This window comes from Hyalella azteca, unplaced genomic scaffold (genome assembly GCF_000764305.2).
Source record: "Hyalella azteca isolate HAZT.00-mixed unplaced genomic scaffold, Hazt_2.0.2 contig1222, whole genome shotgun sequence".
Classification (NCBI taxonomy): domain Eukaryota; kingdom Metazoa; phylum Arthropoda; class Malacostraca; order Amphipoda; family Hyalellidae; genus Hyalella; species Hyalella azteca.
Genome location: NW_025931548.1, coordinates 1 through 27,610, shown reverse-complemented (window position 1 = coordinate 27,610; position 27,610 = coordinate 1). Strand labels below are relative to the sequence as shown.

Genomic DNA, 27,610 nt, shown 5'->3' with positions numbered 1-27,610 from the left:
AGTGATGATTTTAAACTTTATCGTTTTTTGATTGAGGAATTTTTAACATTAAAATTGATTAGTTGACATTTTTCATTATATTCATTGACACATACTGATTGAAATATTTATTCACAATATCCACTGAATATATTTCTACAGATTAATCAAGATAGAGGACTTTCGATTCTGGTTGACAGCCAAGTGAATTACGCGAAATTATTGCGACTGGAAGGAGGTTGGATGCGTAGAACAAGAACGTCACAAGGGAACGTTACTCCCGGGCAACGTTCTCCTTATGAAACGTCGCTAAATAACCCGTCTCATCCTGCAGCGTCAGGTACGTTGTATGCTGCGCCTCTTATAGACGTCAATAAACGTAAAGCTGGTGAGGTGCACTCAGGCAAATGAGTGGGTCAAAACTCAAGCAATTGAGTAAGTCATTCATGTTGTCAAAATAGTTACTAATTTTTTTACAGCTAGCAGTGATGCTACCTGTAAATCGAATTCCGGCCTCCACGTTGCCGGAACTGCCGAAATCGAATTAACCCACGCACACGCAAGGATAAAATGTTTATTGCAATTTGGACAAAGCCTCAGCCATTTCTGTGAGCGCAGTATTAAAATACATTGTTCGCCGTACTGATGAAACGCAGCGTGCGAGTAAACCTTTCAGTATAAACTTCCAAACAAAAAACAGGACCTATACCTTTCAGTATAAACTTCCAAACAAATAACAGGACCTAAACCTTTCAGTATAAACTTCCAAACAAATAACAGGACCTAAACCTTTCNACCACGGCCTCCACGTCCTCATCACAGCGACGTTACTACAAGCCCTCCTGCACCACGGCCTCCACGTCCTCATCACAGCGACGTTACTAGTGACAACCAAGCTTCCAAGTTCACAGAGAGCATGACGATGAATTTTTACGCGACCAGCTTGGCCTTCCTATCATTGAAAGATGGGTGCGTAAGGTTGTAAATGCTCGTTTTAACAGTCCCAAAAACTTAGATAAAACTTAGATAAACTTAGATAAAACTTTTAACAGTCCCGAAAATTTGGCCTTCCTATCATTGAAAGATGAGTGCGTAAGGTTGTAAATGCTCGTTTTAACAGTCCCAAAAACTCAGATAAAACTTAGATAAACTTAGATAAAACTTTTAACAGTTCCGAAAATTTGGCCTTCCTATCATTGAAAGATGAGTGCGTAAGGTTGTAAATGCTCGTTTTGTCAGTCCCGAAAACTATTAGGAAATGCTATAGGTTTTTCTACTATATTACTAATTCTTATTATTTTAAACCAATTATTAATACAGATGTAAACCGGAAACAAAAAATCGAAAGAGCGACAACCTTTTTTCTACCGCCTTAAACTTGATATACTTTTACTGCTATGAAAAATTAGTGTAATTTTTATGAACTCTGAGCAGACCGCCGGGTTGTGCAGTCGCCGGCTCGTCGGTGCGCAACGCGCGTTACTATCTCGCCTGCGCCATGCATTTCTGCGCAGTCGAGCCTCGCCTGTTCACTTACATCGCGCATAATTTCCTCGCGCATGCGTGGAATGTTTATTTATGGTCACTACAGGGTGAGGAAAATATCAATTTAAATTGGTAACGTCTTGTTTCATAGAGACAATCTTGTCTACTTGTTTGTCAATTTCAGGCAGATTTATTATACGATTACCTTAACAAACGAAGTTGGAATCTGAATGATCGAACACCGATTATCTTCCTAAAGTGACGTTGAAAATTGTGTTGAAGTAGACTCTTGAGAACCAAGATGCTGAAACTGTCAGAAAGCTTTGGTCTATACGCGATGGTCGTCACTTCGGGATTTTTGCCATTTTTGGCATCCTGATATTGATTCTGGTTCTATATTTTCTTCTGCAATCCACTCCGTCTTATGCTGGTCTCCTTCGCAGCAAGATTCATTAAAATTTTTAAATATAATTTTGTTAATGAGTTTCAAATATTCCCAACCGCATTAAATTTCGTCTGGCTGCGCTAGTTTTCAACTTTGTTCCGTTCTGGCCCTCTGATGCTGTCAGTGAAGAGTTAGTATACACTAAGACAAATGAGTGAGATTTTGTCCAAATTTAGAAGCACATTTGGCCCTCGTGTGGGTCGTTCTGACCAAATTTGTGTGGGCAAAACGGATGTATTAGTTCTAGGCGTAGAAAGTGTTGACGATTTGGTCTCTTTGACTCATTGAATTTTTTTAGTGCAGTCTGTGCTGTTTTACAAGACGTTAACTTTAAACTAATGTAAAATTTCTCATATTCATCCATTGATTTTCCGTCTCATCACGGTACTCGCTCCAGAAAGGATTAGTGCCTGTAGTTATTCGAATTATATTCATTATCGTTTTATAAAATTTATAAACTGTTAAGTTTACAGGTGACTTGATGCATCATTTCACCTCTTTACATGCATTGCATTATTTAATCTTATTAGTTTTCAATTTCCAGACAAATTGTCGGTATTTGAGGAGCTGCGTTGGTTGTTAAAAGCCATGAAGGTCTTGCTAAGGCTTCTCCCTGCGCTGTGGGAGCTGGCGATTTTCCAGAAGCTGCCTGGAGGCCCTCGCTACTGTAAGTATAGGTCGTTTACACGAGTCCAGTAGTTGCGGCCAGTACAACGTTCAGATACTAACTGCGAGTAATTATATTGCAAATGTCCTAGCGTAAATAATCGCAGGGTTCATCCGTGGCGCACTTATACACGAAGCCAATAGCACGGTAAGTCATGGCAGTGAGTGTACAAGTAACCCGACGGGACACAGCTGGTAGTGAAACACAGTTGGTAACACAGCAAGTATATTGGCAACACAGAGAGACAGAGATCTGGATGACTTAGTCTGATGACGATAAAACAGATACTAACGCGACGTTTTGCTATCCTACACATTGGGTTCCGAAGGCACGTTAAGGTTCGGACTCGAGTTGTGAACAACTCTACACAGTGAGTATTTGAAAATTTTACGAGACGCCTTGAGCACTAGCACCTCTACAGACCGAACATTTGGCTTGTGCGCTGAATTTATTATGCAAGACATTATTAATATTTCTTCAAGATATAGATAAGTTTTGGTGTATCCACACGCTCGTATTTTAGATGGCACATGGATGTGATTTCAATTAGCAACGTACAAGAGCGACTGTGGGGCAGTGGTAGTGGCTCCGAGTTGAAAGGAATTAGCCGGGTTTGAGCCGTGGTATGCTCAGGGGCCATACTTTCAAAAAAAGTTAAGAGAGCGTACCCTATCGAAATTCGAAGACCTGTCAGCCGCTGGCACACGGACGCCCCAAGTTCTTATGGCCCGGTAAATTAGAAGCTCTATGTCCGCATTAGGTTCCGGTTGCCGTAGCGAAATAAGCGCCGAAATGGAATCTTGTGAAATTATTCGTCGAGCTTGGTTTTTTTCCAGATCATGGCATTAAATTGAATATAATCGAGATGCCGTTTATCTTGGATGTTTGCGAAGCTTCTAGTTCAATCAAACTTCACCTCAAAGAATTAGCCAGAGGCTTATACGAGTTCACGAAGCCATCGACAGCCCTCATTCCGGGTTATTATTTGACTTCCGACGATGACGCGAGGCCTGTTGGACAACCAGGATCAGACCAGCAGCCTCAGGCATATCGTAATATTCAAAACCCAACGAGTTATTCTACCCCGACTTCACAGGATATTATATCTTTGCATTCTTTGAAACAGGAAACTATACGGGAATTGCATGGCTGCATATATCACTTGCTCCAAAATAATGAATCTGATTGGACTGAACACAACTTCACTACGCTTCTCGAAACGTCCAAGTCCATAGCAGATCATCTTTCTAAACTCTTCTGTTTGGCGAGAAACGATTTTGACGTTGATCGTGCATACGTCCACGAGATCACCAAAGTTAGTAGAAATCTCGCTTGCTCTCATATGAGACTAATCACGAAATGCCTGAAGGAAATCTTTCTACGGCAAATATTTGCTGTAAATTTCCGGGGTATGGCTTACCGAAATGGTTTGGCCGCTGCAATGGCTTTGATATCTGGAATATTAGGGACCATATTTTCTGTAGCATTTAGTCGGCATCGAGCCCGCGAAGAACTCGACTTCGTACCCAGATTAACGTTACGAATATTCTTTGAACTTTCGAGGCAACTTGGTGTCGTGAACAGTGAAATTCTTGGCGGGTTACCTGCTATGTACGTCCGGGAAGAGATATTGATAGCGGCCTGCGAGCAGCCCTATGTATCTTTATTCACCGAATACGAGAGTCTACCCCGACGTCACTCTAGTGATAGAGAAGCAATAGAGATTGCCATTGAACAAATTATAGATCTCAAGTACGTGCGTCCCATTCAAGACTGGGACTTTGAGTTACCTCCGATGGGAGGATGCGTGAAAGAATTTGTTTTTCATTTCGCTTGGACGAGTATGGAATATTTTGCATTATATTTTGAATATAATATTCCTGGCGAGGGACAATTATCCCAATACACAGACTTCATCATCGACCTTCTGGTCATCAGGACGTCCAAACTCCTAAGGTCACATCCACTCTATGTCAACCTGAGCTACACACTGAATGTATCTTCATTCAAGAATGAGTCGAATTTAACGCGTAAATTTCTAGAGAATTTCGCGACAGACGATGGAAGCTCTGAAGAGGACGACAAGCTCCCTCTCTTCGAAAACATAGAAGAGTACGTTTTAAAGGACGAGCTTCATTTTAACAGGGAAGACAGTCTATTTAATGACGAATTTTTGAACTCCCTATTGGCACGTTCATCCAACATGGCAACGAGCGATCCCGCGCGATTGGAATCAGAATTGAAGCCACTCCTTTTGGGAATTAAGTGCTTGTTTAAGCGTCAAGTAACGATGCTGCTGACTCTGGTGACGTATATACGAGAAAAGTTGGCATCAGTGGGGGTCCCTTGGTGAGTACTGATGCGCCGTGAGCCGGGCAAACCATGCACTAACTTAACTAGCTATTTATGCTTTTATCCTGATACCATTTCTACGTTCGGTTGCATTGACCCACCAGATATATGCCGTTGAAATAACTTTGAATGAACGCTTTTTCAACGGAATAAACTCGCAATCTACGATATGTGAACGTCGTTTGCCCATAGATGGGAGTCGAGTATCAGATCGTGCAATTGATGATGTGTGTGCGGGCAGAAGTATGAAGTTTGATTAAATAAATATTTATAATATATTTAAAAACTTTTCAACGGAGATTTCCCTGTGTTCTGTTAAGGGATTGACAGTTGAAAAGGATTGACCTCATGCAAACATGAACTTTTTCAGCAATTTTTGACATTGTAGACCAATCGCCCAAGCTCAGGAAATTAGGTTTGTTTGTGAAGGACTCCATCACAGAATTTCTTGTTGATATTTAATACAAATTATATCAACTATCACATTACAAAGCTAAAATATCAATATTTTTGTAGAATCGGAATATGTTACCTTTGATCTTGCTGTAACCTCTTTGTTGCAGTTGTAACCTTTTATCACTAGCTATACTTTATTGTTGCTTGCTGTAACCCTATATGACTAGCTGTACATTTCTGTTGCTCGTTGTGACCTTTTATCACAAGCTGTACCATTTTGTCACTCTGTTAGCTCAGCTGTAACGCTTCCTATTTTTCCAAATTAACTTGACGTAACTTCTGTGTGTTTCAGTAAGATATATGGAGTACTTATCAACGACCAAGTCATCGAATTGTTACAAGAAGCACAAAATGCAATTCAGCCAGACGACCAAGATCTTGTTAGGACCATCGCTGCGCTACAAATCTTCGACCAAGTCTTCAACGGGGGCTTGTTGACGCAAGTCCTGCGAGGAACGCTGGTGCAGTGAAGGAATTTTGCGGTGTTGTCCTATGTTGTGTTATCCTTGGTCAGAAGATAAAACCTTCAGATCAATAGTGCAGTTATGCTGCTTCCATAGGCTATACAAAGTTTTAAAGTACTATCACTGTTAGGTTGCAGTTATGCTGCTTCCATAGGCTATACAAAGTTTTAAAGTACTATCACTGTTAGATTTTATTGGTTAACCATTGCTGCGCGAGGCATTGCATTGAGGAATTATTCATAATTGAATTGACATACATTTTTAATACTAAATGGCCTTCCATTGATGACGTTGATTGTTTTTTGTCATTCATCGTCGAATGTTTTATCATTTTATCGTTGACTGTTATCAATTAAATAATTGAATTCATTGTATGTGATTGATTGTTGTATCTTAACTAGGATAATAAAAAGTCTGAGCCGTCCTGTGTATGATAACATGGCCCTCTGATGAAAGCTTACGACGACCATTATAATTAATGCAAGCTAAACCAGAATCGCCAGGGTATGTGTTTTATGCAGAAACGTATTACATGATCTACTCACAATTTAGAACTGAAACGTTATGAATTGAGAAATTAATTCTGTAAACACTGATAACTTTTTTAGCGTTCTTGCCGTAAAAACTGGCCAGGGCCTACTAGTACTGATCTCCTAACATCGCAGTTGCGGTATTATTCCCAAGCAGTTTACCATGGATTGTAAATGTAAAAAATCGTGCCGTGATTTCTGCTATCTACCATATAGCGGAGTCTACTCACAATTTAGAATTGAAACGTCATTAATTGAGAAATGATTCTATACTCGCTGATAATTTTTATTAGCGTTCTTACCGTAAAAACTGGCCATGGCCTACTGATCTCCTAACATCGCAGTTGTGGTATTATTCCCAAGCAGTTTAACATGGATTGTAAATGTAAAAAATCGTGCCGTGATTTCTGTTATCTACCATATAGCGGAGTGAATAGCAAGCTGCTGTAAAAAGAAAGGTAGAACGGTAATACATGTGACTGTATATATTGTATTAAATCTATTATTAAAGTGATAAACTTTAATTACACCTCAAAAGAAAGCCGAGCATGTACAGGGTGGCCAATTTGCTTTGTTTTGACCGCCCTGTTGCGTGGGATTTAAGTAGAAACATAAATGCTTATAAGATTGCAACAAACAAGGCAATTCCAGCAATTATGCACAGTAACTGAGCTCTAGAAATGGCCTTTGTTATTGTCGAAAAGAAGAACGCGGGCTGGAAATTTGACCGTCATTGTTTCATTTATTTGGAGTTTTTCTTGAATTGCAGCAAATGCTGCAATCTAAACAAGAATAAGTAATATGCCGGAAATTAATATTGCCGCAACAAAAAAAATAGTTTATAATTAACCGTTGCATGATAAAGATAAGTAAAGCTCACCCCGCACACGGTAATCTAGTTGGAATAATTTATGAATAACTGAATAATAGTTGAATGATCAGTGAGAGTGAGTCACGCTCGCCCGTTCTATTGTAATTTACTCGGATAATAATTCATGAATAACTGTTGAATGATGCGAGTGGTTAATCCTCATACTAGCTGTCATTTTGTGTCGACTTAGTCCTAGGACAGGAATAACTGCTTAAAATATTAAAAATGAGCTTAGGTTCATCAATTATTAATTTTCTTCACATTATATATACCGGCATGGATCTCGTACCATTTCTCGTACTGTCTCTAAAAAAATGCGTTCCCGACGTAATTTCAATTAAACATTTTCCATGTAAAACTGTGTGTCCACAAATGGGATCCGTTGGGTGAAATGCTTTACTGCAGTCTACATTTCTACACCACTGAATTGACTCGAGGACATAGCCGGCGGTTGATTAACACCTAAAAATGCAATCAAAGGATCCATTGGTTTCAAAATGTTAGGGATTTTGGCCGGCTCGGCGACGTGTAAATCGCTGCTTCAATGTAGCGGTTGAAAATCCGTGGACTTTTCTTCTCGACTGCTCGGCTGAGCTAAGTGCGTGCACTGGTGTGCGTTGCATTATGACGAGAAGCTTTAACAATGATTTATGAGTATCGTAAGTCCAAATACTAGTGACTAGTGACATGACTAGACTAGTGGCATGAATAAATTTTAAATTGCATGTAGGTTATCCATATTCAATTCGATAATGTGTATTAGTACGTCATCCAATTTAAGGTTAGAGAAAATATTCACTATCAAACGTATCATGAAGCCATTCCCATTCATCACGATTAGAAGTTGTACTAGTGATCGAAAATGCCAGAAACGATCAGTGATGAGGCTATTTTCAACCTAAAATGCGAACACTGTAAGTGAACAGGCTATTATCGGTCTAAAATTACTAAAAAATATTTTTTCGTCAAATTGTTGCCATCGGATTTTATAAAAAATTCGTTGGACGCAGTATCTCACAGTCACAGCTATTGCAGCTCCGTAATAATGGGTCTCTACCGAACCGACGGAATATGATACAGTGGATAAGAAAATTTTTGAATGAGTGATTCCATTTTTTGCCTTATTAAAATTCGCTAATAATTATTAAATTTGTATATATTTTTATGTTGCTAAAGATGATCACAATATTAAATAACCTAAAGAGTTGCATCACCGTTCTATGCAAAATGAAATTTTCTGCTGCAGGCAGAAAATCAATTTCGACTTGCGAAGGCCGCGTTGATTAGAATCAATCCCTTAGATTTAATAATCCTCGATAATAATAATATAATAATAATAATCCTCGAAATAATAATCGTCGATTAAAATAAATCCTTTAGATTTTCAGCGGAACTGAAAAGCGGCAGCTCGAGCTTCAAATCTCGCAACGTCATGACACTGGAGAAAAATGGGCATAACAGGGAGATGAAACGCCTACCTTGGAAAAAATATTGAATTCAAAGATTCTGCTGTGAAATATTACAATCTAATTGTGAGTTCGAATTTGATTCATTACTGTTAGAAAAAATTAGGCTGGCAGCTCAAAACACAGGTTTTTTTTAGTAAAATTTTTTAGCAGTAATTGCTAGATGAACTTCTTATAACTTAGATACTTTTATCAATAACGGAGGTGTAATTAAGTGCAAGCCGTGCTAGAGTTTTAATGTTGTCGCTTCGAAAATGTTTCAATATTTAGTTTCTATTTAAGTTACTTTTTAGACCACTTTATGATTAATTGTTCGGTATTTTCATTGGTAGGGATTTCGCTTTGAAGTCGCTGCGTGCTTCCAACGATCGACCTCGACAAAATACATTTTCTGAACTCTAGCGCAAAAATATGAGTAAAATTCTAAATTTAAAAAAATTAAGTTCTGTTCACAAGAATATGCTGGATATTGCGGAGAAAAATAGCAAAAGAATTTCGTTCAAAATTCTGGATCTTTCCCCTAAAACCCGGAAAGTGCAAAGCCTTGCATCAAAGCGGCGAAAAAAAAAAACAGGGAGTGGCCGAAAACTCAAATGCCTTCACTCCGCCTGGTGACGTTGCATTACCTATTTTTAATTTTAGGCTAAGGGAAAATAATAACCAGAAGTAAGTGTATTTGGCCGGTTTACCGGTTAGTAAATGCTAAGTATCACTGTCTAAATTTAACCCTTCATCTTCAAAAGTTTATGTTACCGGGAAATGGTGAACCCGACTCAGGATCGCGTATTTATTTGCCAACGGGCAACTTGATTTATGCTCAAATACGCGACAAAACTCTGCCATATTTTGCGACTGCGCTAAACTGCAGACGACAGTGAAGAAATTCCAACGACCGCCTCGCATTTCTGACGACCGCCTCGATATAATTGATTCTTCAGTTATTTCAATACTTAAAATACAGAGTGGGCTGTCTCTGCCTAATTTTGCTGAATTTTATAGTTCCCTAGTTTACCGTGCATAATGCCGCAAGTTATTTTAATTCATTGTGATTAATTTCTTTTTTAATTATCACCAAATTATGATCAGATCCCATTTTTAAGCCCCTAGTGCCATACTATCAAAAGCAGTCAATGTACACATTGCGGCCTTTGTACACGTAGCGTCATAATTACCCATAGCGACCTAATTAAGTACACGTGAAGGCAGATTTTTCGTCTGTGATTCGTGGGTTTGGCCTAAAATCTGTCAGTGATTGGCTTACGGACGCACAAGACGTGACTTCTTCCGCCGGCATAGCTATAGCATTCTTAAAAAATGGAAAAAAATTTATTCGAATAGCAATACACTTTTTGCTCTCTGTGGGCCATCTCTGTGGGCCATCTTCACCCAATCATTTCAGGTAACAGGACGTATCAATGCTACATGCAGGAAGTGTGTAACTATTCTGAAAATAAAACCGATTAATTTTTCTGTGTGTACACATTGATGACAAAGTTAATTCATCCCCCTACCCACATCCCTCCATCCTGTCAACCGAAACCATGGTCCCCGCTGTTTATTAATTGCAAGTCTTCCTGCTGCCGGTGCAACCACAGCACCATGACGATCAACCTTTTTACCACGTTTTTCTTAGCTCGCTTTCGTGTCCGTCTGTGATGATCAAATCTTGCAATCGATATTTCACCAACTTTCCCGCTAGCTAGCGCTCTGAAACTTTTAGGGAAGCTCAGCTCCCGATGACAATACAATAATCAATAATTTGTTGCACGTTTCGAGGCGTATTTATCACTATTATAAACAAATTAATACGGGATAAATACGGGAACAACAATGTACCCCCTCGAATACAATTTTCTACAGTACTACGAAAAGAATTTTCTTTCGTGTATTTGCGTGGCCAACTGAAATAAAATGAATATCGCAAATTTGCTCGCAACAACGTTTTTCATGTGTAGCAACGGACTAAAAAGGAGAAATAAAATACTTAAAAAAAAACTTTTTAAAAAACCACGTTTTTCTTGTGGACTAAAAAGTAGAAAAGAAATTATGGCTCGCCCTACAACACACGAATTTTGGAAATTTGATGGTGAACGTACAGCCCGACCCACGTTTTTTTGGGCGAGCCATAATTTATTTTCTACTTTTTAGTCCACAAGAAAAACGTGGTTTTTTTAAAAAGTTTTTTAAGTATTTTATTGTTTACTTGAAATATTAGCCTTGTGATCAATGTTATTCTTAGTTACTTTTGATGAGTTTACTTTTATAAATTAAAAAGTTATTTTTTCATATATTGATACACTTTTTTTCTTTCAGCAAAAGCAGCGAGCGAAAATGTAATTTTTTTGAAAATTTAACATTAATAGAACCATGAAAAACGATAAGAGTTAGGTACTAAGTCTACATTTATTTTAAAATTAAACATTATTTGTACACAAAATTTATAGACTTTTTCGATAAAAATAATGAACTCTGCTTCTTCCTAACATTTTAAAAAGCCAACAATTCACCTAAAACCACATCGAATTTAAGTTCAACAAAATATATCATTCCTACCTATGTTATCGATTACATATTTCACAGAAATTTTTTGTGTTGCTAAAAAAGGAAACAATTTACCTAAAACCACATCGAATTCAGGAGTAACAAAATATTTCATTCCTACATATGTTATCGATTACATAATTCACAGACATTTTTTTTACCTGCAATGTACATGTTCTTTCGCAAGCAAGGCTCCTTGACACTCGAGGTAGCGGCCACGTGGCAAGTTTTTATAAGTACTTATATTATCAATCTTCTTAAATCGCAAGTTCACAAGGAATTTAAAAGCAAAGAAAACGCCGAGAAAATTTACCAGATCGATATTGAAAACGTATCGGAGTCCAGCTCCATCATCAGTTCGACTAAACTAAAATTGAATAAAATCGAAATAAATAGGAATAATTATTATATCGAAATAAACAGGACTAGATAGTCAACATCTAGTCCTGTTTATTTCGATATAATGTTAGGTCTTGTTTAGGTTTTATGTCTGTCTTTGAATTTGAACCTTTAAAATGTTTTTATTCATTTTTAGTTTAGTCGAACTGATGATGGAGCTGGACTCCGAAACGTTTTCAATATCGATCTGGTGAGTTTTTATCGGACTTGTAGCGGGCCGTGCAGGATCTTGAGGGACGTCCTGTATGGTGCGATGCAATTTAAAGTTTCAGCTTGTAGCAGTAGGAGAGCTTCACGTCAACTCCCTTGCCGCTGTAAATTGATTTTTTGTTAAGAAAATGGCCTAGGCTAGGTTAAGATTTTTTCAGCGCATATTTCGAGGCAAAGGAATGAGCTATATTGTCCAAATATTGACACACTTTCTGGACGTAGCACTGATACGTCATTTTGCTGAGCCCAACTGGTTTAACACAAACATAACAGCAAAAAGCGATATTTGGACAACGTCTCTCTTTTTTTCCTGAGTGTACTCACATAAATGAATCAAGCCCTCTGCTTCCTAGCGGTGTGAACTGCTGAACTATAAACACGACGTCTGAGGCGCAGCTCTCAAAAACAAGCTACTTTAAATCTTTACGTATCTAATGAAGTTATCCGCCGTCCTAACTGTTCCCATTGGTCTTGATTATGCGCCACATTTCTTCTCGTGTATAACTAATGGTTTTATTTTGTTGTGCATTACCCTTGCCGAGTACTGATTTATTTTGGGTGCATGCTTTTGTCACCTCCTTTGAACACTTTGGCAGGCCCGTCAGGCTCTGTGATAATTATCTATTAAAAAATTAAATGCCGAACGTGAAACTAAACTTACTTGATCAATACCTTAAATTCTTAACTATTAATCTTTGTTTGGCGGGTCCCATTAAATCTTCAACTTAACCATAACTTCTCTTTAACTGTATTGCCGAAGTGTTCACTTCTCTCGTGGTGTTTATTAACTTTGTGGAACAGTGGCGACCATTAAATTTGTTCAAGTGGTGCGGTTTGCGACCATTGTTGCAGCCGCATTTTAACTAAGAGAATTGCAAGCAGCATACTGTTAAACTTCACTTCTAAAAGCACAAAAAGTGCACTTATTTTTGATTTAATAAGGTGAGCTCTAACTTGAAATGAAATTGTTGAATTTCCGTAATTGAATTTTTAAGCAGTGTTTGTCCTCAAGCGCGTTAGTAATAAAGTCTTTTTCTCGTACAGTATACATACTGGTCGGCTTCTGTCTTCTGTGACCGCCTGGACTTCTAAATTGTTCTAAAATTCGAGTGACCTACGATAAACTCTGGGATTAAAACTGAACTGCAAGCAACGATTTCATCTGATTAAATTACTTCCATTGGCCTCTATCTGTTTTGATCCTTTTGAAATATTAGCTTTACATCTGGAAGAGGTTTACCTCAAGCGTAGGGAGAAATTTCCCTACACGATTCTTGATTTCACTTACAATCTGTGATTGTTTTACTTTGAATCACAGCAACTTTACTGATGTATTCTGATCGATGATCTAAAACATAAACACTCTATGCCCACCCAAACGGTAGACCAAATTTTCTTCTATCAGAAAATTTAACTAATCTCATCGAATCAAAAAAATATGAAACACAAAGAAAGGTAATACATACACTAGTTTTCATATGACAGAAAAATCATTTTGCTGAATTTGCAAAAAATGGCTGAAATTGCAAAATTTGTATTTTGTATTTGCAAAATTTATCCATTGAATACAAAAATTTTTCAATGAACACGACATGGGGGCGGCCCCCTCGCAATTTTCCACGCTGGAGAACAGAACTTGGGAACTGGACGAGTCTTTCGTGAGCATCGCTTCATATGAAGCCAAGGGAGCTGGAAAGTCTTGGAAAAATTGCTTAAATTTGAGAAACTATCATTTAATTTTACTAATTATTAGTTATGGAATATTTCCCAAATTGACCCACTGAACTTATGATCACAGTTATTATAGCGAAATTCGTTTCGAAATGTATTTATATCGTTGATTTATTTAAAATGCAAACTAACCAATAGAGTAGGAGTGAAGAAAATATCAAGTATATTATAATGAATTTATACGTGAAATTTTCTTTGCTTCTAAATTCTGGGTTTGATGGGCGCCAGTTCAAAATCTCCATAAATCTCATTCATTGGGAGAAATTCCATGACAAATTATTGAAATACCTCACAACACTCTGGCAGTCAATACCTCACAATTAGCTCAGTCATCAATACCTCACTACACTCTGGCAGTCAATACCTCACAATTAGCTCAGTCATCAATACCTCACAACNAGGATTATCCATATTCAATTTGATAATGTGTATTAGTACGTCATCCAATTTAAGGTTAGAGAAAATATTCACTATCAAACGTATCATGAAGTCATTCATCACGATGACAATTGTATTAGTGATCGAAAAGGCCAGGACGATCAGTGAAGAGGCTATTTTCAGTCAAAAATTACTAAAAATATTTATTTGTCATGTTGTTGCCGTCGGATTTTATCAAGAATTCATTGGACGCATTATCTCACAGTCACAGCTATTGCAGCTCCGTAGGAATGGGTTTCTACCGAACCGACGGAATATGATACAGTGGATAAGAAAATTTTTGAATGAGTGATTCCATGTTTTGCCTCATTAAAATTCGCTCATAATTAATAAATTTGGATTTAATTTTATCTTGCTAAAAATTATCACGATATTAAATAACCTAAAGAGTTGCATCGCCGTTCTATGCAAAATGAAATTCGACTTGCGAAGGCCGCGTCGATTAGAATCAATCCTTTAGATTTTTAGCGGAACTGAAAAGCGGCAACTCGAGTTGCAAATATCGCAACTCCACGACACTTGAGAAAAATGGCCACAACAGGGAGATGAAAGGCCTACCTTGGAAAAAATTGAATTCAAAGATTCAGCTGTGAAATATTACAATATAATTTGAGTTCGAATTTAATTCATTACTGTTAGAAAAAGTGGGACTGGCAGCTCAAAAGTCAGGTTTTTGGACTAAATTTTTTCGTAGCAGTAATTGTTCGATGAACTTCTTATAAATTAGATGCTAATTGTATCAAGAACTTAGGTGTTCAATTACACTCAAGTGCATGCCGTGCTAAAGTTTTTAATGTTGTCGCTTCGAAAATGCTTCATTATTTAGTTGCTATTTAAGTTACTTTTTGAACCACTTTATGATGAATCGTTCGGTATTTTCATTGGCAGGGACTTCACTTTGAAGTCGCTGCGCCGATCGACCTCGACAAAATACATTTTTTGAACTCGGTTTGGCTGCCGGAAAATTGGACTTCGATATCGAGAACTCATGTACAATTTCATCCGAGAAATTCCCATCAAAGCAGTGCGTGCAGGACGATTTTAGCGAATTTTAGTAAGTTTTTAAATTCTTCTTCCTGTACTCGGTTTCCGGTACAATTTGTAGTTATTTTCATGGTCAATAATTTCAGGAGTATAATTCGGGCTGTTGGCGGTGAATGGTGAAGATTTACGCAATTTTCATAAACTTTTACGATCTTAAACCTTGAAGATAATAAGCGTTGAAGATTAAACCATCATACATTTGATTATTCTGGACAACACAGAATTTTCACATTTTGCTGTGGGTATCAAACACGTAGCTCCGGCCTTGCTATTCCTATAACAGCCCAACCACCTGCACGATTTCGACCAGAACCATCACAGTTGGCTGTGGGTCTCGAAACCCCAATCACAGTTTAGGTCTCGGTGATCTTACTGACTCGGGGCCATACTTTCAAAATTCGTTAAGTGAACGTAAGTACTGATGTTCTATTTTCTTGTCTATGATTGGTGGATTATGCTTAAAAGGCCGTTAATAATTGGCTGATGAACTTACGATCTCCTAACTTTTTTTGAAAGTATAGGCCCTGGTCATTCCGTGCTAGCGCAGCGTGGCGCATCTGTTGGGATATTCGCTAATTAGTTAACTGTCTTTATTGACTGTGCCAGTTTTTTATATTGCATGATGTGATGCCAAGAAAAGTACGCGGACTGGAAATTTGACCGTCATTGTTCCATTGAATTGGGGTTTTGCTTGAATTTCAGTAAATGCTGCAATATAATCAAGAATGAGTAATATGCCTATATGAGTGTATTGTGTATCATTGTATCTCATATTATTTTGTTTGCTTCGTGTTTATCGATATAAAATAACTCTTCTTTGACTTTATAATTTATTCCTGCATAATTCAGAGAGGCTACGTTAGTAAAACTGTAGCTAATACTTGAATATATGCCGACTAGTAATCATGACTTCACTGGCTGTTTGTGCCCCATGACACAGGCTGCTAGTGCTCCATGACACTAGCTGTTTGTGCCCCATGACACTGGCTGTTAGTGCCCCATGACACTGGCTGCTAGTGCTCCATGACACAGGCTGCTAGTGCTCCATGACACTGGCTGCTAGTGCTCCATGACACTGGCTGCTAGTGCTCCATGACACTGGCTGCTAGTGCTCCATGACACTCACTGATGAAGAATCAAATACTATCTATATTCAGGTCTGGTGTCAATTGGTTTAAGTTTAATGCAAAAAAAACTTACGTATCCTTGTGGAATTATTTCACATAAACGAAAGAAGCATTTAACAACGTTTGTGCAAGTGCAAATTAAAATTACTCGTAAATATAAACATTTGTGTCAGGAAAATTATTGCGTGAGAGGAAAGTTATCTCACAAGAAATATGTCTGTCTCGCGCTATCTTGTAGAAAAACAAATTTTAATCGGATTTCGAGGTTTTCGTGTGCAAATTCGTTTAAATGAATTTCAGTTCCATTTCAAATTTTCCGCAGCGCAAAAATATGAGTAAAATTCCAAATTTAAAAATTTTTAGTTCCGTTCACAAGAATATGCTGGATATTGCGGAAAAAAATTGCAAAAGAATTTCGTTCAAAATTCTGGAGCTTTCCCCTAAACCCGGAAAGTGCAAAGCCTTGCATCAAAGCGGCAGGAAAAAAAAGGGAGTGGCCGAAAACTCAAACGCCTTTACTCCGTCTGGTGACGTTGTTTTACCCTATTTTTAATTTTTAAGTTAAGGGAAAATAATAATCAGAAGTCAGTGTATTTGGCCGGTTTACCGGTTAGTAAATGCTAAGCATCACCGTCCAAATTTAACCCTTCATCTTCAAAAGCTTATGTTACCGGGAAATGGTGAATACGACTCAGAATCGCGTATTTATTTGTCAACGAGCAACTTGGCTTATGTTCAAATAAGCGACAAAATTCTGCCACATTTTGCAACTGCGCCAAACTGCGGATGACAGTGAAGAAATGCCAACCACTGCCTCGCATTTTTGACGACCGCCTCGCATTTCTGAGGACCGCTTCGCATTTCTGACGATCGCCTCGCATTTCTGACGACCGCCTCGCATTTCTGACGACCGTCTCGCATTTTTGACGACCGCCTCGCATTTCTAACGACCGCCTCGCATTTCTAACGACCGCCTCACATTTCTAACGGCCGCTTTGCATTTCTAACGACCGCCTCGCATTTCTAACGACCGCTTCGCATTTCTAACGAACGCTTCGCATTATAGACGACCGCTTAGCATTTCTGACGAAACGCTTCGCATTTCTAACGAACGCTTCGCATTGTAGACGACCGCCTCGCATTTCTAACGAATGCCTCGCATTTCTGACGACCGCCTCGCATTTCTAACGAACGCCTCGCATTTCTGACGACCGCCTCGCATTTCTGACGACCGCCTCGCATTTCTAACGACCGCCTCGCATTTCTAACGACCGCTTCGCATTTCTGACGACCGCCTCGCATTTCTGTCGACCGCCACGCATTTCTAACGACCGCTCCGCATTTCTGACGACCGCTTCGATATAATGATTTATCAGTTATATCAATATTTAAAATGCAGAGTGAGCTTTATCTGCATAATTTGGCTGAATTTTAACGTTCCCTAGTTTACCATACATAATACCGCAAATTATTCTAATTCATTGTGATTAATTTCTTTTGAATTATCACCAAATTATGACCAGATCCCATTTTTAAGCCCCTATTGCCATACTATCAAAGGCAGTCAATGTACACGTTGTGGCCTTTATACACGTTGCGTGGTGATTACCCATAGCGACCTAATTAAGTACACGCGAAGGCAGATTTTTCGTCTGTGATTCGTGGGTTTTGCCTAGAAATCTGTCAGTGATTGGCTGACGGACGCACAAGACGTAATTTTTTCCGACGGCATGGCTATTGCATTCTAAAAAACGAAAAAAACTTCATTCGAATAGCAATGCAATTTTTGCTCTCTGTGGGCCATCTCTGTGGGCCATCTTCACCCAATCATTTCAAGTAACAGGACGTATCAATTCTACATGCATGCAGAAAGTGTGTAACTATTCTGAAAATAAAATCAATTAATTTTCCTGTGTGTACACATATTGATGATAACGTTAATTCATTCCCCTTTACCCCCTCCCTGCCTCCTGTCAACCGAAACCAGTCCGTTTATTAATTGCAAAAAATTATTATTATTTCGCAATTATTATTAATTGCGAAACCCGCTGTTTATTAATTGCAAGTCATCCTGCGGCCGGTGCAACCACAGCACCACGACGATCAACCTTTTGTTTACTTGAAATATTAACCTTGTGGTCAATGATATTCTTAGTTAAACGGCGGATTTCTAGAGTTACTCTTGATGAGTTTACTTTTAAAAATAAAAAGTTATTTTTTATATATTGATACACACTTTTTTACTATCAGCATGAGCAGCGAGCGAAAATTTAAAATTTTTGAAAATTAACTATTTATAAAACCATGAAAAACCATAAGAGTTTAGGTATTAAGACTACATTTATTTTAAAATTAAGTATTATTTGTACACAAAATTCATAGACTTTTTCGATCAAAAGAATCTTCTGAAGAAAGAAGATTCGATCTTTCGATCAAAAGATCTGTGCTTCTTCCTAACATTTAAAAAGCAAACAATTTACCTAAAACCACATCGAATTAATGAGTAACAAAATATTTAATTCCTACCTATGTTATCGATTACATAATTCACAGACATTTTTCTGTTGCAATGTACATGTTCTTTCGCAAGCAGGGCTCCTTGACACTCGAGGTAGAGGCTACGTGGCAAGTTTTTATAGGACTTTTAGCGTAGCGTCCTGTATGGTGCGATGCAATTTAAAGTTTCAGCTCGTAGCAGTAGGAGGACTTTACGTCAACTCCCTTGCCGCTGTAAATTGATTTTTTGTTAAGAAAATGGCCTAGGCCAGGTTAAGATTTTTTCAGCGCATATTTCGAGGCAAACGAGTGAGCTATATATATATGTTGTCCAAATATTGACACGCATTCTGGACGTAGCACTGATACGCCCTTTTGCTGAGCCTAACTAGTTTAAGATGACCCACGTAACAGCAAAAAGCGATATTTGGACAACGTCTCTCTTCTTTTCCTGAGTGTACTCACATAAATGAAACAAGCCCTCTGCTTCCTATAGCGGTGTGAACTGCTGAACTATAAACACGACGTCAGGCGTCCGTCGCAGGGTTACAAATTTATAGCAAGTTCACGCCTTCGCCGCGTGTTTTGGCTCTAGCACTCAGAAAAATCACGGAAACTTTGTTTAAGTGGCGTTGCACTTTTGGCTCCTGAATGGTCCTCCTGACCCTCTTAATTTTATATAAAACCGGTATAAGGACATAAACAGTTTTGCGTGCAGAAAGTGCGACTCTGTTTAGGCTTTACGACAAACTCATTTTTATGTGTGCTATATGAATTTTTGGGTTTTGAATTACTTCTATGATTCGTTCGGCGAGAGTAAAAATGCTGGTGGAAATCGAAATTTGGACTATGAATTTTATGGATAGATTCTTGATTTCACTTACAATCTGTGATTGTTTTACCTTGAATCACAGCAACTTTACTGATGTATTTTGATCGATGATCTAAAACATAAACACTCGATGCCCACCCAAACGGTAGACCAAATTTTCTTCTATAAGAAAATTTAACTAATCTCATCGTCTCCATCACAGAATTTCTTGTTGATATTTAATACAAATTATATCAACTATCACATTACAAAGCTAAAATATCAATATTTTTGTAGAATCGGAATATGTTACCTTTGATCTTGCTGTAACCTCTTTGTTGCAGTTGTAACCTTTTATCACTAGCTATACTTTATTGTTGCTTGCTGTAACCCTTAATGACTAGCTGTACATTTCTGTTGCTCGTTGTAACCTTTTATCACAACCTGTACCATTTTATCACTCTTTTAGCTCAGCTGTAACGCTTCCTATTTTTCCAAATTAACTTGACGTAACTTCTGTGTTTTTCAGTAAGATAGATGGAGTGGTTATCAACGACCAAGTCATCGAATTGTTACAAGAAGCACAAAATGCAATTCAGCCAGACGACCAAGATCTTGTTAGGACCATCGCTGCGCTACAAATCTTCGACCAAGTCTTCAACGGGGGCTTGTTGACGCAAGTCCTGCGAGGAACGCTGGTGCAGTGAAGGAATTTTGCGGTGTTGTCCTATGTTGTGTTATCCTTGGTCAGAAGATAAAACCTTCAGATCAATAGTGCAGATATGCTGCTTCCATAGGCTATAAAAAGTTTTAAAGTACTATCACTGTTATGTTGCAGATATGCTGCTTCTATAGGCTATACAAAGTTGTAAAGTACTATCACTGTTATGTTGCAGAAATGCTGCTTCCATAGGCGCTATACAAAGTTTTAAAGTACTATCACTGTTAGGTTGCAGTTATGCTGCTTCCATAGGCTATACAAAGTTGTAAAGTGCAATCACTGTTAGATTTTATTGGTTAATCATTGCTGTGCGAGGCATTGCATTGAGGAATTATTCATAATTGAATTGACATATATTTTTAATACTAAATGGCGTTCCATTGATGACGTTGATTGTTTTTTGTCATTCATCGTCGAATGTTTTATCATTTTATCGTTGACTGTTATCAATTAAATAATTGAATTCATTGCATGTGATTGATTGTTGTATCTTGACATAGGATAATAAAAAGTCTGAGCCGTCCTGTGTATGATAACATGGCCCTCTGATAAAAGCTTACGACGACCATTATAATTAATGCAATGTTTTATGCAGAAACGTATAACATGAATTACTCACAATTTAGAATTGAAACGTCATGAATTGTGAAATGATTCTATACTCGCTGATAATTTTTATTAGCGTTTTTACCGTAAAAACTGGCCATGGCCTACTAGTACTGATCTCCTTACATCGCAGTTGCGGTATTATTCCCAAGCAGTTTAACATGGATTGTAAATGTAAAAAATCGTGCCGTGATTTCTGCTATCTACCATATAGCGGNAAATGGCCACAACAGGGAGATGAAAGGCCTACCTTGGAAAATAATTGAATTCAAAGATTCTGCTGTGAAATATTACAATATAATTTGAGTTCGAATTTAATTCATTACTGTTAGAAAAAGTGAGACTGGCAGCTCAAAAGCATGGTTTTTGGACTAAATTTTTTCGTAGCAGTAATTGTTCGATGAACTTCTTATAAATTAGATGCTAATTGTATCAAGAACTTAGGTGTTCAATTACACTCAAGTTCATGCCGTGCTAAAGTTTTTAATGTTGTCGCTTCGAAAATGCTTCATTATTTAGTTGCTATTTAAGTTACTTTTTGAACCACTTTATGATGAATCGTTCGGTATTTTCATTGGCAGGGACTTCACTTTGAAATCGCTGCGCCGATCGACCTCGACATAATACATTTTCTGAACTCGGTTCGGCTGCCGGAAAATTGGACTCCGATATCGAGAACTAATGTACAATTTCATCCGAGAAATTCCCATCAAAGAAGTGCGTGCAGGACGAATTTAGCGAATTTTAGTAAGTTTTTAAACTGTTCTTCCTGTACTTGGTTGCCGGTACAATTTGTAGTTATTTTCATGGTCAATAATTTCAGGAGTATAATTCGGGCTGTTGGCGGTGAATGGTGAAGATTTACGCAATTTTCATAAACTTTTACGATCTTAAACCTTGAAGATAATAAGCGTTGAAGATTAAACCATCATACATTTGATTATTCTGGACAACACAGAATTTTCACATTTTGCTGTGGGTATCAAACACGTAGCTCCGGCCTTGCTATTCCTAACAGCCCAACCGCCTGCACGATTTCGACCAGAACTATCACAGTTGGCTGTGGGTCTCGAAAACCCAATCACAGTTTGTCTCGGTGATCTTACTCACTCGGTCATTCCGTGCTAGCGCTGCGTGGCGAATCTGTTGGGATATTCGCGTATTAGTTAACTGCCTTTATCATTGACTGTGCCAGTTTTTTATAATATTTCAATTTTATTTGTGAATTGTGTACAATCGTAACTAAAATTATTTTGTTTGCTTCGGATTTATCGATATAAACTAACATACTAGCTAATGATATCGATATAAACTAACTCTCCTAACTAATCGTATCGTTATAAACTATCTCTATTCATATTTATTTCTGTATAATTCGGAGAGGATATGTTAGTGAAACTGTAGCAAATACTCGTATATATACCGACTAGTGATCATGACGTCACTGGCTGCTAGTGCTCCATGACACTGGCTGCTAGTGCTCCATGACACTAGCTGCTAGTGCTCCATNATTTCTGACGACCGCCTCGCATTTCTAACGACCGCCTCGCATTTCTGACGACCGCCTCGCATTTCTAACGACCGCCTCGCATTTCTGACGACCGCCTCGCATTTCTAACGACCGCCTCGCATTTCTGACGACCGCCTCGCATTTCTAACGACCGCCTCGCATTTCTGACGACCGCCTCGCATTTCTAACGACCGCCTCGCATTTCTGACGACCGCCTCGCATTTCTAACGACCGCCTCGCATTTCTGACGACCGCCTCGCATTTCTAACGACCGCCTCGCATTTCTGACGACCGCCTCGCATTTCTAACGACCGCCTCGCATTTCTGACGACCGCCTCGCATTTCTAACGACCGCCTCGCATTTCTGACGACCGCCTCGCATTTCTAACGACCGCCTCGCATTTCTGACGACCGCCTCGCATTTCTAACGACCGCCTCGCATTTCTGACGACCGCCTCGCATTTCTAACGACCGCCTCGCATTTCTGACGACCGCCTCGCATTTCTAACGACCGCCTCGCATTTCTGACGACCGCCTCGCATTTCTAACGACCGCCTCGCATTTCTGACGACCGCCTCGCATTTCTAACGACCGCCTCGCATTTCTGACGACCGCCTCGCATTTCTAACGACCGCCTCGCATTTCTGACGACCGCCTCGCATTTCTAACGACCGCCTCGCATTTCTGACGACCGCCTCGCATTTCTAACGACCGCCTCGCATTTCTGACGACCGCCTCGCATTTCTGACGACCGCCTCGCATTTCTGACGACCGCCTCGCATTTCTGACGACCGCTTCGCATTTCTGACGACCGCCTCGCATTTCTAACGACCGCCTCGCATTTCTGACGACCGCCTCGCATTTCTGACGACCGCCTCGCATTTTTCTAACGACCGTCTCGCATTTCTGACGACCGCCTCGCATTTCTGACGACCTCTTCGCCTTTCTGACGACCGCTTTGATATAATGATTTATCAGTTATTTCAATATTTTAAATGCAGAGTGAGCTTTATCTGCATAATTTGGCTGAATTTTATAGTTCCCTAGTTTACCATACATAATACCGCAAATTATTCTAATTCATTGTGATTAATTTCATTTTTTAATTATCGCCAAATTATGACCAGATCCCATTTTTAAGCACCTAGTGCCATACTATCAAAAGCAGTCATTGTACACGTTGCGGCCTTTGTACACGTAGCGTTGTAATTACCCATAGCGACCTAATTAAGTACACGTGAAGGAAATCTGCGATTCGTGGGTTTAGCAAGGAAATCTGACAATGATTGGCTTACGGACGCACAAGACGTAACTTTTTCCGACGGTATAGCTATTGCATTCTAAAAAATGAAAAAAAAATTCATTCGAATGGCAATGGCTTTTTGCTCTCTGTGGGCCATCTCTGTGGGCAATCTTCACCCAATCATTTTAGGTAACAGGACGTATCAATTCTACATGCAGAAAGTGTGTAACTAATCTGAAGATAAAACCAATTAATTTTTCTGTGTGTACACATTGATGATAACGTTAATTCATTCCCCTTTACCCCATTCCTGCATCCTGTCAACCGAAACCAGTCCGTTTATTAATTGCAAAAAATTATTATTATTTCGCAATTATTATTAATTGTAACGCTGGCACAAACTTTATTTGGCTTAGCCAGCGGAGGGATTAAGACGCATTTGGTTTTATGCTTTAATCGCACCTCAAAAGGCAGTGGATCTGAAAATAATCACGGTATAATGGAATCAGAACTAGCCCAATATGGAAAGAAATGAACAATATATCAAAATATGATCACATAGACAATGTGGCAACAAGGAAGAAATTCTTGAATTCATCACAAATCAACTTACGTATGTGCTTGGCCCTATTGGCTGAATCCTGAATAGAAGATTTTCCACAATTGAATTTCCAGTCCCTAAAACCATTTACGATCTAAGCGTGAAAGCTGTACTAACACATTGAATGATATCTGCGTGCTAAACAAATAAAATAAATTAACATAAATATACATATAACAAAGCCATGATATTGCTCAAGTAATATTTCAGACTAATAAATTTGGAATACTGGAAAAGACGTGACAGCAAATGACCTAAATGACCTAGTCGTCGCGTGTGTTCAGATAATGAACAACTGACGTGCGAGACGTAGCGGCTAATGAATGGTTCCTATAGTGTTGCCACCAGGTGCATGAAGAAAAATACACATAAGAGAACTTAATACTAAAGAAAAGAAAATAAATCCTGTTGCACAGGACAAATTGCGTAACCCGTTGTTTATTAATTGCAAGTCATCCTGCTGCCGGTGCAACCACAGCACTACGACGATCAACATTTTTTTTTACTTGAAATATTAACCTTCTTATCAATGCTATTCTTAGTTAAACGATGGATTTCTTGAGTTACTTTTGATGAGTTTACTTTTAAAAATTGAAAAAGTTTTTTTTTTCATATATTGATACACACTTCTTTACTATCAGCATGAGCAGCGAGCGAAAATTTAAAATTTTTGAAAATTAACTATTTATAAAACCACGAAAACGATAAGAGTCTAGGTACTAAGCCTTTATTTATTTTTAAATTAAACATTATTTGTACACAAAATTTATAGACTTTTTTCGATTAAAAGAATAAGCTGTGCCTCTTATTAACATTTAAAAAAGCAAACAATTTACTTAAAACAACATCACAGTTATGAGTAATAAAATATTTCCTTCCTACCTATGTTATCGATTACATAATTCACAGACATTTTTCTGTTGCGATGTACATGTTCTTTCGCAAGCAAGGCTCCTTGACACTCGAGGTAGCGGCACGTGGCAAGTTTTTATAACTACTTATATTATAAGTCTTCTTAAATCACAAGCTCACAAGGAATTTAAAAGCAAAGAAAACGCCATGAAAATTTACCAGATCGATGTTGAAAACGTTTCGGAGTCCAGCTCCATCATCAGTTCGACTAAACTAAAATTGAATAAAATCGAAATAAACAGGAATAATCGTTATATCGAAATAAACAGGACTAGATAGTCAACATCTAGTCCTGTACCTATATTTCGATATAATGTTAGGTCTTGTTTAGGTTTTATGTCGGTCTTTGAATTTGGTTTTAAAAAATGATTTTATTCATTTTTAGTTTAGTCGAACTGATGATGGAGCTGGACTCCGAAACGTTTTCAATATCGATCTGGTGAGTTTTTATAGGACTTGTAGCGGGCCAGTTTTTTGAAAGTATAGGCCCAGGTGCAGGATCTTGAGGGACGTCCTGTATGGTGCGATGCAATTTAAAGTTTCAGCTCGTAGCAGTAGGAGAGCTTCACGTCAACTCCCTTGCCGCTGTAAATTGATTTTTTGTTAAGAAAATGGCCTAGGCCAGGTTAAGATTTTTTCAGCGCATATTTCGAGGCAAACGAATGAGCTATGTATATATGTTGTCCAAATATTGACACGCATTCTGGACGTAGCACTGATACGCCCTTTTGCTGAGCCTAACTAGTTTAAGATGACCCACGTAACAGCAAAAAGCGATATTTGGACAACGTCTCTCTTCTTTTCCTGAGTGTACTCACATAAATGAAACAAGCCCTCTGCTTCCTATAGCGGCTGTCTCTTATACACATCTAGATGTGTATAAGAGACAGGTCCTATATGTTGTGTTATCTTTAGTCAGAAGATAAAACCTTCGGATCAATAGTGCAGCTATGCTGCTTCCATAGGCTATATAAAGTTTTAAAGTACTATCACTGTTAGGTTGCAGTTAATTATGTTGCTTCCACAGGCTATACAAAGTTTTAAAGTACTATCGCTGCTAGGTTGCAGCTATGCCGCTTCCATAACCTATACAAAGTTTTTAAGTACTATCACTGTTAAGTTGCAGTTATGCTGCTTCCATAGGCTATAAAAGTTTTAAAGTACTATCACTGTTAGGTTGCAGTTATGCAGCTTCCATAGGCTATACAAAGTTTTAAAGTACTATCACTGTTAGGTTTCATTGGTTAACCATTGCTGTGCGAGGCATTGCATTGAGGAATTATTCATAATTGAATTGACATAAATTTTTAATACTAAATGGCGTTCCATTGATGACGTTGATTGTTTTTTGTCATTCATCGTCGAATGTTTTATCATTTTATCGTTGACTGTTATCAATTAAATAATTGAATTCATTGTATGTGATTGATTGTTGTATCTTGACATAGGATAATAAAAAGTCTGAGCCGTCCTGTGCATGATAACATGGCCCTCTGATAAAAGCTTAAGACGACCATTATAATTAATGCAATGTTTTATGCAGAAACGTATAACATGAATTACTCACAATTTAGAGTGTGAACGGCTTGAACAGAATAATTAATTCTGTAAACACTGATAACTTTTTTTAGCGTTCTTACCGTAAAAACTGGCCATGGCCTACTAGTACTGATCTCCTAACATCGCAGTTGCGGTATTATTCCCAAGCCGTTTAACATGGATTGTAAATGTAAAAAATCGTGCTGTGATTTCTGTTAGCTACCNGTCTCTATCTGATTTCAACGCTTTTCTCCTTGCTTGGCAAAATTAGTCACATTCATTCTTTTATAGACATATTTATTACACAATTTATATCGGTATGTACAATCATCATGAAACTACACTCTTTGCTCTTACCTCTATCGAACTGTGGTTGAAGAAACTATGAGTCGCCCGCCGAGATTCGAACCTCTGCCAAGACTGCAACCAAACGCTCGCGAGCAGGCGCCTTAGTCCACTCGGCTACGGAGACGGCAACTACATAGAGCTGCAGTATTGGTTTTGTCTTGCGCGCGGTACTATCAGAATAAATCTTCGATTTTATTATCAACTTCTAGTGTGAGTGAATGGTATAGATGTCGCTCGTTAACATTACTATTGACAAAAGAACAGCAGTGATTTGAAACAATTAAACGAACTGAGTTGGGTCAATTAACCGTAAGCAGTGTAGATTCGTGGCATTCATGAGCGGCGGCTCCACACAACCATCTCCTATGATAGCATTCGGCGCACTGACCACGCGATTCTAGCCGCAAAAATATAAGCGTGTCAAGCTCGAGAGGTTTTGAAACACCCAAGTGTTTCAAAACGGGGGGCCTTTTTCTCTCAGTGTGCGAGTGTTTCATCCTCATACTAGCTGTCATTTTGTGTCGATTTAGTCCTGCGACAGGAATACCTACTCAAAATATTTGAAATATGCTTTGGGTTATCAATTATTAATTCTCTTCACATTATAGATACCGGCAT

The 27,610-nt window shown here is 38.4% G+C and overlaps 1 protein-coding gene across 3 annotated transcripts; it reads left to right on the top strand.

Annotated features, from left to right (window-relative positions):
* The first annotated feature begins 774 nt into the window (after positions 1–774).
* Positions 775–26,111, top strand: LOC108669559. Of its 3 annotated transcripts, none has more exons than XR_007156866.1 (6): positions 775–948; positions 1,414–1,571; positions 2,454–2,576; positions 3,413–4,925; positions 5,677–5,978; positions 6,037–6,272. XR_007156866.1 is itself a non-coding variant. In XM_018156931.2 (6 exons), the coding sequence occupies exons 1-5, from the start codon at positions 896–898 to the stop codon at positions 20,217–20,219; spliced, it is 2,025 nt and encodes a 674-aa protein (XP_018012420.2). In that variant the 5' UTR covers positions 775–895; the 3' UTR covers positions 20,220–20,236; positions 25,996–26,111. The 3 variants fall into 3 exon arrangements, 2 of the variants coding, with proteins under 2 accessions (XP_018012420.2, XP_018012421.2); XM_018156931.2 differs by lacking the exons at positions 5,677–5,978; positions 6,037–6,272 and adding exons at positions 20,042–20,236; positions 25,996–26,111; XM_018156932.2 differs by having other exon boundaries at positions 5,677–6,272.
* The last annotated feature ends 1,499 nt before the right edge of the window (positions 26,112–27,610 follow it).